This window comes from Nicotiana tomentosiformis, chromosome 4 (genome assembly GCF_000390325.3).
Source record: "Nicotiana tomentosiformis chromosome 4, ASM39032v3, whole genome shotgun sequence".
NCBI lineage: Eukaryota > Viridiplantae > Streptophyta > Magnoliopsida > Solanales > Solanaceae > Nicotiana > Nicotiana tomentosiformis.
Window position 1 is genome coordinate 27390552 of NC_090815.1, and position 11506 is coordinate 27402057.

At 34.3% G+C, this 11506-nt stretch overlaps 1 protein-coding gene across 1 annotated transcript; it reads left to right on the forward strand.

The window, feature by feature from the left end:
* The first annotated feature begins 4740 nt into the window (after window positions 1–4740).
* LOC104103899 (heavy metal-associated isoprenylated plant protein 20-like) lies at window positions 4741–5999 on the forward strand. Its single transcript, XM_009611853.4, has 3 exons — window positions 4741–4929; window positions 5042–5117; window positions 5501–5999. Exons 1-3 carry the CDS (start codon window positions 4855–4857, stop codon window positions 5794–5796), a joined length of 447 nt encoding a protein of 148 aa, XP_009610148.1. The 5' UTR covers window positions 4741–4854; the 3' UTR covers window positions 5797–5999.
* The last annotated feature ends 5507 nt before the right edge of the window (window positions 6000–11506 follow it).

Consider the following 11506-nt stretch of genomic DNA (forward strand, 5'->3'; position numbering starts at 1 on the left):
TGCCTTTAGTATTATGGATCGCTATACCAAATTTAACCCTTGTCTGTTTCCCTTTTACACAATGCTCGCAAAACTCCAAGTTGCAAGTCTTTACGCCTTTTAACAATCCTTGATCAGATAGAGCTTTCAAGGATTTTCCTCCAGCATGTCCCAAGCGCATGTGCCATAGCCTGGTTGCTTCTGCCTCTTTGTCATCACTGGATGTCACTGTCATTGTCCCAATAACTGTACTACCACGATAGCGGTACATGTTGTTGTTCTTTTGATTGGCCTTCATTACCACTAGTGCACCGGAGCATATTCTCATCACTCCATTTTCTGCAATGATTTTGAACCCTTTTGATTCTAGGGCTCCTATAGAGATGAGATTCTTCTTCAAACCCGCTACATATCGAACATCTGTTAATGTTCTGATCATTCCATCATGGCTTCTTAATCTTATTGAACCAATGCCATATGAGGTAAGAGGGCTGTTATCTGCTGTGTGGATGACTCCATATTCTCCTTCTTGAAAATTCACGAACAGTCCTTGTTGGGACACATATGATAGCTACAAGCCGAGTCCATCAACCATATGTCTAATAATGTTGATAACTCTGTTGTAACTAATGAGAAGTCTGAATCATCACAATCAGCTACATTTGAATCCATAATGGCCTTTCCATTGTTATGTCTGGCCTTATTTTTCAACTTCGGACAGTCTTTCTTCCAGTGCCCCTTTTCTCGACAAAAGGCACATTCATCTTTGCTGGGTCTAGATCTCGACTTGGATCTTCCCTTCTTAGTCCTCGTTTGATTTTGAGGACGACCCTTCACAATTAGTGCTTCTCCTTCTCCGCCCATCTGTTTTTCTCCCTTTCTTTGTTCATAGCTGTACAAAGCCGAACAAATTTCTCTGAGAGAAATTTCGTCATTTCCATGGAGTAGAGTAGTTTCAAGGTGCTCGTACTCATTAGGAAGTGACCCCAACAACATCAAGGCCAAGTCACAATCATCAAAAGTTGCATCTATATTTTGCAAATCTGTGACCAACTTATTGAAACTGGTGATATGTTCATTCATTGTGGTATCAGGAACATAGGTGAAGCGAAACAGTCTCTTCTTCATGTACAATTTATTTTGACTGTTTTTCTTCAAAAATTTATCCTCCAATGCTTTTCATAATTTACTTGCAGAAGTTTCCTTTGTGTATGAATATTTTTGTTCTCTAGCAAGGTAAGATCGAATGGTACCGCAAGCAACATGATTGATAATTTTCCAATCTTCTTCTCCAATAACATCTGGCTTCTTTTCTTCAATGGCAAGATCTAGCCCTTGTTGAAAAAGAACATATAGAACCTCATCTTGCCACATCCCAAAATGTCCTGACCCGTCAAAAATTTCTACCGTAAATTTCGCTTTTAACACAATTCTTGTCATAAGCGAAGATGCTAACGATGACGTATTATTGATACTTGATGTAGATTCTTCTTGTTTATTGTCTTCCATTTTGACACAAATATTATTTAGTAGCTGACGACACAAATCAAGATTATTTCCTTTCTGGTGTGGAAGATCAGACTAAGCTGCAACCACAGAGCATACTCAGACAGAACCTTGACTCAGTTACCAAGATAGATCTTTTCTGATGTGGAAGATCAGACTATGCTGCAACCACAGAGCATACTTAGACAGTACCTTGGCTCTGATACCAATTGTTGCGGAAGCCAAATGTATATAGTGTGAATGAGTCACAACTACTATACCAAAAATTATGACAACCACTAAATAATAAACAAGACAATAAGACAACAATAAAAGAACACCAGAATTTACGAGGTTCGGCCAATTTTGCCTACTTCCTCGGACACAATCAATATTTTATTCCACTCCAAAATTACAAGTGAAATAATACTAAAGAGAGAAGATACAAATGCCTTAAGAAGATAAAAGGCAAATGAGAGGTGTATTTAAATCCTAAACATTAGGCCTCCTTTTATAGGGTGAAATTCTCATTCAAAATTGTCATCCACCGATGTGGTACTTTTGCCAATTTCAACAAATCTCCACCTTGGCAAAATTCCACATCTTCAATTTTCTCTCAATAACAAATTTTGGTTGTGTCTTCATCTTCAATCTTTAGTGTTCAACAATGTTGATCAAATCCAAACAATGTTGAAACTTGACCGCAGTCACCACTTTTGTCAGCATATCGTTTGTTAATTTATGGATCTTGCCATCTCAACACAACGACCCGTTTGAAGAACCTGCTTTTACCTCTCCACAACTGCAAAGAAATTAGTCATAATTTATGACTTTATAATGAGAGATTATAAGTCTGGACTCCCAAATGTCCAGACTTATATTTTTCACATCGATTCAACTTTTACCAGACATTGTATGCTGCGACAAAGTATTGATGATTTAGTTAAAGATGATGATCATGCTAAATTGGACCAGCAAATGAACGATGAGTTTCCTACATTGGAAAGTTGCTTTACACCTAATATGGCAATATTCGTAAGGATGGGACATGTCAACTCTAGAGAATTCACGAATTCCTCTAGAGTAGTAGAAGGTACTAATAAGTACTTCGATTTACTTGCCCGTTAGATAAGATGAAAAAGTTAATTGAGGGATATTTTTGGTTAAATTTGGGAAACTTGAATAATATTAAGTTAAATGAGATATTATAGGGATGTAGGGAAAGTTTACGTAAGATAATAAGGATGATATTGTTGAAAAACTCTATTATTTGCACACCCATCAAGATATCTAAGAGTTGATGAGAAAAAGATTGGAGATCAATGATTGGACTATAGAGAAAACATGAGGATAGTTTTAGTACATTGGATAACAATCTTCTCCATTGCTCTCAGCAATATCTAAGTTCTCAAATAATTCGTTCAGCTATCCCATTAAAAATAGCCACATCATATTGTATAATTATACACTTCATTTGGGTATAGTCCACATAATTAAAAGAAGGGAGAGAAAAAAAGATAGCCTATAAGTTGGGCAAAGCATATGTGGCAAACTTTTTCCTTTTTTATTTCTTTATATTTCTTTTTCTGTGTTTGATAGATGACTTATACTAGTAAAGAAAATTGAAGGATGACTTGCAAACAGAAGAGAGTGGGGGTAATAAGCTTATGATTTATATGAATGTCACATCGGTAGTAATGATGAAAGGGACTTTTTTTTAGTATCATGTTATAGCTATATTGGGACTAGACTAAATTAAATTCGAATTCGCACGGAAAAATTTCACAGTAAAAGTAAAACACTATCTAACAAATGTCACTCCATAAACAAGGCTCGAATTCGAGACTGTTAGTTAAAGATAAAAGAATATTTACTACTTACTATAACCCTCTTGCGTTAAAATGGGCTTACGGACATGATGTAGTATTAAGAATTCATAGCAGCCATTTCTTCATAAAAATAATGCAAAAAGATGGACTCCAGGTCATTGATTGTATAATAAAACCAACAATCCCAATCACTGCTATTGAACAGCAACTATGCAAAGTAGATCTGCTTAACAGAGAAGAACACACACTTGGCACTTGGGGAAAAGAGATGTCTTTGTTGAAGAGCAAATGTGTCTGGCCGATATTTAGCCGATTTCTTGTATGATTAATCGAAAATTTACCTAGTTTAATTTAGCTATTTATTGTGCAGCTGTAGCTCTTGGGTAAACATAGAGTCGTAGATTTCTTAATTTGTTAAGACAGACCCAAGAAATAAAATTACTTTCAATGTTAGCATATATACAGCGTTCAAGTGAAAATTATGAGAGTTCAGAGTTCAAATTTTAGCAACTATAAAGCATGGTAGATGATTTCTTTTTATCGGCTTAAGCCTTAATGAACAGAGTTAATATGTGCTAGCGGAATATAGGGTGTACTCAATATAATAGTATAACGTGTGCACAAGTTGACTTAAACACTAACATTAGTTTTTTTTTTCGGAAAATATTTTATTTTTGCTTTATCCGGTGTATCCATCGTCTCAACTAATCAAGGATTCACATCGTATAAGACTAACTAAAAGGGGAGTACTCCTTATTCTTTATTTTCAAGGCCGGAGACCTTTAGCTAAAAATGAAGTGATCCCGCTATATTTTTTGGTAATCCTGAAAGGAAAATCATTACTGAATATTTGTTACAACTATCATAGACCGAGTAGCCTAAACGCGTTGGTCGTTCTTGACAGAATGACACAGTGGATAGATCACATGAATGAATGATTGTAAACGAGTTCACAACGAATCCAACCATATATATGCGTTCATCAAAAAGTACATATTAGTAATAAGTATTAATGGTTAATGTGTATCTTTGAACTAAGAAAATCAGAACAATCATTTCCACGAATATAAGGTGAGACGCAAGAAAAAAGAAACATTAAACAAAGAATATTGCAATATATATCTGATACCATTATGGCAACTACGTTAAGTTTGTACAAGTTTTCAACAAATAAATAAATAAATAAAGGGTAATTACCTAGCTAGCAACTCCATTTTGTTATTGATTAATTGGGGTCCAAGCAAAACCCCTCCAAATTATATTGCCCAGTTGTCCAAGTAATTAGCTTGATATTTTTGGTGTATATTCTATGATTAGCCGACATAAGTCACTTTCTTGAGTTTAAAATATTGTTTATAATTTCTTCAAAAACAGCTTGTTGACAACTCCTAAAGTGTTCTTTGATAAATCTAGTGTTATAAATACTGGCATTTTCAACCAAGTTTCCTTATATACTGCAAGCTTCTTAATTCTTGAATCTTAATTAACCTCTCTGTCTTCCCTTTAATTACTACGTTTCTTGCACAAGGAATATTATTTTTGAAAGAGTTTAAGGGAAAAAATGGGTATTATTGATCATATATCAGATATGTTTGAAGTTGCAAGTACAAGAAAAAGCAAACGCAAACCAATGCAGGTAAATTTGCATGCTAACTCCATGTGTTTCACCCCTTAATTCTTTTTTTTTTCTTTTATTAATATTTGAGGCTTCGTTATATTGAAACTAAGTTTTGTTTTTTCCATTTCAGACAGTTGAAATAAAGGTGAAAATGGATTGTGATGGCTGTGAAAGGAAGGTTACTAACGCAGTTTCTTCTATAAAAGGTTCATCTCATCTCTCTCTCTCATGCATAAAAGAAATCAAGAAATAAGTGAATAAATAATTTTTTTTATACTATATCAATATATAGAAGTTAAACTCATTACTTAAAATTTACTACATAGCTTCGAGGGTTCAAGTTCTTATTTTGTAATTAGACTTTTTCCATATTATAGCCGCTTTAAAAAATTAATAACCGACAAAATGTATATATTATGTATATTAATACATAATATGCATAAAATATATATATTTTATATATAATCTGTGTATATTTTTGTATATTTGACTAGTAAATGTAATAATTTTTTACCGGTCAAATATGTAACTTCCGCAAAATTCTTTGTATTGAGTATGTATATTCTAATTGCTTAATTGTATGTTTTAGGGGTGAAATCAGTGGATGTAAGCAGAAAGCAAAGCCGAGTAACAGTGATTGGTAATGTTGAACCAAACAAGGTGTTAAAGAAAGTGCAGAACACAGGAAAGAAAGCAGAATTTTGGCCATACGTAGAATACAATTTGGTGTCATATCCGTATGCACCAGGAGTCTATGACAAGAAAGCACCCTCTGGCTATGTGAGGGATGTACCTCAAGCTTTTCAAATAGTACCAAATACACCTACTCACACACTTACCTCCATGTTTAGTGATGAAAATCCTAATGCTTGTTCTATCATGTGAGGAAACTAATGCATTAGAATTTTGCGTATGTTACTAATAGCCTGCCGGTTTTAAAATTTTGGTCTTAGACTAGTATATTTTAAAAATATGTTTAGATGTTGAGTTGTAAAGGGAGTACTTTTTCCTGCTTTTTTGTAGCCGAAAAGAAAAATATTTCTATATTAAACTGGAACAATTTTACCAAGTCAAGTTACTTTGGATAATAGTGTTTCCAAATATAACAATTACACTACTAGAAAAATACCAAAAACCGTACACAGAATACCGACCGAAATCGGTCGGAAAATAGGTAAATTAGTCGCAAAAGTTAAAGAAAATATTTCTCACAAAGATACCGACCACCATCGGTCAGAAATAGTGGTCCCACAACAAAGAAACACTGCTACGTCTGACACATATAAAAATTCCGACCGATGTCGGTCAAAAATTGGTCAATCTTTGACCAAGACCTGGTCATACTTGCATATTATCTATCAAAATAAGTTTTAATTAAAAAATTTCAAGTTTACTGACCGAAATCAATCGAAAATTTGAATTTATTTTTTTCCGCACAGGGTCAATTAATTTTTTAATATAACAAAAATTATATATATAAAATTTACCGACTAATTTCGATCGATATTATTATTAGATTATTTGTTATTTACAATATCTATATATATTTAACAACACACACACACACACACACACACATACATATATATATATATATATATATATATATATATATATATATATATATATATATACACACACACACACACACACACACATACACACACACACATATATATATACACACACACACACACATACACACACATATAGTCTTGAATGTTTTATTCTCGATCACCTTATTAGTACTTTGTTCGAATACTTCATCAGTGGATCAATTGAAAATTCAATTATATTCGATTAAAACTTACTACAACACATTTAAAAACAAAGTTTATAGTTCTATAAGATTGCATGGATAGTTCATATATATATATAAAATACTTAAGTTGTAGCAACAACAACATATATATACATATTAATGTTATATTAACATATGCTATATTAATATAAGTATACATATGTTGTTGTTGCTAAAATTTAAGTATTAATATAGCACTACATCTTATAGAACTATACACTTTATTTCTAAATATGTTATAGTAAGTTTTAATTGAATATAACTGAATTTCCAATTGATCCCCTGATGAAGTATCCGAGCAAAGTACTAATAAGGTGATCGAGAATAAAACATTCAAGACTATATCAATTGTATACATCTTGGAGCATCTAGTCACTCATTATACCGGAGCATGTAGTCACTTAAAATATTTAAAATGTTCACATAAACTTCAAGATTTATTTTCTTATTTATTCACCGATCAAGCATTCGAGCGGTGTAATGAACAATTGAGAATAAATTAAAGTATCAACACTTGTCATATATATGTAAGTGTAAATTGTCATAAATAAATAAAATCATACACTCTATTATAATCTATTACACGTATACGAATATGAAGTGTAATTTATATGAAAGCACACAGATGATAAACATTATATATATAATTGATCGAGCGTAATTGATATAGTCGTTGTATCCAATATGCTATGACACACTTAGTATCTTAGTAAATAGATTATAAAGTGTATCATTGATGTAATCCTATAGTAAAACTTAAGATGTAGTGCTATATATAAATCTAATTATATATTATTTTATTATAATTTTTAGACACAAAGTCAACCGGTATGTGGTGCAAGTTAATTAATTTTTTTGATTAAGGTACAAATTAAGAAATAAAGCATATATTAAGTGTGCAAAATGCTAAGAACAAAAAATTTTGATAAGTAATTAATATAAAAATATTATTAAACTTTTTATGATTTATTTTCCGACCGATCTCGGTTCGTATTTGTGAGTTCAAACGGTCATGTAATGACCTGGCCGTCCGTTTTGAGAGTATTAGCCCCTATCCTCTATTTATTTCTCCCTCTACTTTATTTTATGGTTATGTGACTTGCCGGGGCTCTTGGTGTCGGGTTCATATGAGTTTCAGAGTGAAATGGGACACATAGTCCCTAAAATAAAAGTTTAAATCGTAGGAATTGACCGTAGTTTGACTTGTGCGAAGACAACTCCGTAATGGAGTTTCGATGGTTCCAATGACTCCGTATGGTGATTTGGGTCTTAGGAGCATGTCCGAATGTTGATTTGGAGGTTCATAGGTCATTTCAGCATTAATTGGCGAAAGTTAGAAATTAGTGAAATTTTGGAAAATTTGAACGGGAGTGAACATTTTGATATTGGGATCAGATTTCGATTACGGAAGTAGGAATAGGTCCTTAATGTCATTTAGGATTTGTGTGCAAAATTTGAGGTCAATCGAACTTGATTTGATAGGATTCGACATCGGATGTGGAACTTAAAAGTTCAAAGTTTATTAGGCTTGAATCAACGCGCGATTCATGGTTTTAGCGTTGTTTGATATGATTTGAAGGCTCGACTAGGTTTGTATCATATTTTAGGACTTAAATGCAGTATTTGGTTGAGGTCCCGGGGTCCTCGGGGTGGTTTCGGATGGTTAACGGACCGAGTTTGGAACTTAAAGAATTGCTGAAGTGCACCAATTATGGTATAATCGCACCTGTGTAATTTTGATCGAAGTTGCGATCTCACAGAAGCGAGAGGGCGAGCACAGAAGAGGGACTGTTGAGGGTGGCCAGTGGTCGCAGGTGCGACGAGGAGGTCGCAGAAGAGGAGTCGCTCCTGGGGAAAGATGGTCGCAGAAGCAGAGAGTGAGGGAAGTTGAGGTGGTCAGGGTTTCCACAGAAGCGAAAGTGTAGGCGCAAAAGCGCTTCTGCAGATGCGGATTATGGTGCGCAGGTGCGGAGTCTGGGATCTTAAGGGAGCTTTGCAGATGCGGAGGTCTCACTGTAGGTGCAGTTCCGCAAAAGCGGAATCTTTGTCCGCAAATGCGGGAAGTTCTGGGCAGAGGGGTTAAAAATTGAGGGTTTGCCATTTTTTTTTCATATTTTAAGATATAGAGCTCAGATTTTGGCGATATTTTTTAGGCGTTTCAGAAGGATTATTGGGGTAAGAGTTACTAACTCATTTTGATTAATTTCTACTAATCTATCTTCGATTTCTTCATTTAATTAAAGATTTGGATTGAAAAATTTGGGAAAAAAGGTGTAAAGTTCTTAGATCAAATTCTTGAGTTTTGAAAGGACAAATGAGTTCGAATTTGTATAATTCTTGTATGGTTGAACTCGATATCTAATGGGTGTTCGGATTTTATAATTTTGATTGGGTTCCGAGACGTGGGCTCGGGTCAACCTTTTGGGACGATTTTTTGATTCTTTGTAAAAATCATAATTTCATTATCTAGATTAGTATCATATAGTTATATTTATAGTATGTAAGTATTGTTTCTAGATTTGAACCGTTCGGAGTCTGAAAATCGAGGAAAAGGCATTCTCATTGATTGATTGAGCGTGGTTTGAGGTAAGTGACTTATCTAACCTTGTGTAGGAGAAATTCTCCTTATGATTTTGTATTGTTATGGAAATTTGCAATATGTGAATGTCGTGCATGCAATGTGATGAATGCATACACGGTCTAAATGTTGAAAATCCGGTTCTAGCTAAGTAGTTTCCTTTTATGCCTTAATTGAGTTACTTTAGCATGTATAGTCATCATGTTTAGCCTAATTTCACATGTCTACTTGTCTTATCTCTTATTTGTAAATTGTACTATGTGCTTAGTTGAATTACCTGCTTTCTTGATTCCATATTCATTACTTAACCGTGGAAGTCTTTACTTGAAACTGCTATCCTTGAAATATCATTGTTTCAGTTGTTATGTTTTAGTTTTCGTGGTTATTTTTGTTATTGTTGCATGAGGTTTCTACCGTTCCGTTGTGATTATTGATACGCATGCGGTGGTATAAGGTCTGGGTGTTAAAACGCATGCGGTGAGATAAGGTGGGGTTGATACGCGTGGCTAGTAGGAAAACTATTAGAAGTCATATGGTATAATAAGGTGGGCTAAAACGCGCATGCTATTTCGGGAAAATAATTTTTAAAACAAAATATAAAGGCTCCCGTGGTGATATAAGGAAAGACTGTGATTTTATTTTACGATTTGGGACTACAAGGCAGTACCTCGAGAGTGCCCCTTTTGATATTCTTTATTTGCTGTATTGTTTGGTTCTTGTTTTCCTTAACATGTAAAATTCTTGTTTTTTTTTCGTGTTGTATTAGCTTTCCTTGATTCCGTGTTGTTATTTCCCGTAAATTCTTTATTGTTCACTTCCCTGTCATTATATCATACTATCTCTGTCTTATTTCTTATTATCTCTAGTATGGCCTTGACCCAATGAGATATAAGTCACAAGCTCTAGATACAATGCTGAACAATCCTATACATCATTGTCTATCAAAAACATAAAAAAAAATAGAAAAACAGGGTAGAAGGGGACTCCGAGGCTTGCGTACGCAAGCAGATGTACCTTGAAGTCTCCAAGTAGCAACACAATGCACTAATACCGAGACTGATAGGATGTACTTGGATCTGCACAAAATATGTATAGAAGCATAGTATGAGTACACCAATACGGTACCCAGTAAGTGTCAAGCCTAACCTCGGTAGAGTAGTGACGAGGTCGGGTTAAGGCCATATTGGAGATAATAAGAAACAAGACAGAGATAGTATGATATAATGAAAATGTCAGAAAAGTGAACAATAAAGAATTTACGGGAAATAACAACACGGAATCAAGGAAAGATAATATAGCACGAAAGGAAAACAAGAATTTTACATGTTAAGGAAAACAAGAACCAAACAATATAGCAAATAAAGAATATCAACAGGGGCACTCCCAAGGTACCGTCTCATAGTCCTAAATCGTAAAATAAAATCATAGCCTTTCCTTATATCACCACGGGAGCCTTTATATTTTGTTTTAAAAATTATTTTTCCGAAATAGCATGCGCGTTTTAGCCCACCTTATTATACCATATGACTTCTAATAGTTTTTCTACTAGCCACGCGTATCAACCCCACCTTATCTCACCGCATGCGTTTCAACACCCAGACCTTATACCACCGCATGTGTATCAATAATCACAACGGCACGGCAGAAACCTCGTGCAACAATAACAACCGCATGACAGAAACATCGTGCAACAATAACAACAACACGACAGAAACCTCGTGCAAACAACCAAACAATTACCTCAACAATAACACGAAAGCCAAAACACAACAACTGAATAAATGATATTCCAAGGATAGCAATTTCAAGTAAAGAATTTTCACAGTTACGTAATGAATACGGAAATCAAAAAAATTAAGTAATTCAACTAAACACGTGATACAAGTTGCAAATAGGAGATAAGACAAGTAGACATGTGAAATTAGGCTAAACATGATGACTACAACGTACTAAAGTAACTCAATTAAGGCATGAAAAGGAAACTACGTAGCAAAAATTGGAATTTCAACATTTATCCCATGTACACACTCGCCACCTTGTGTACACGGCCTTCACATATTACAAATTATCACAAAAATACCATATCCTAAGGGGAATTTCTCTCACACAAGGTTAGATAAGTCATTACCTCAAACCACACTCAACCAATCAATTAGAAGGCCTTTCCCTCGATTTTTCAAGTCCAAACGGCTCGAATCTAGCCAAAACAATTTCAT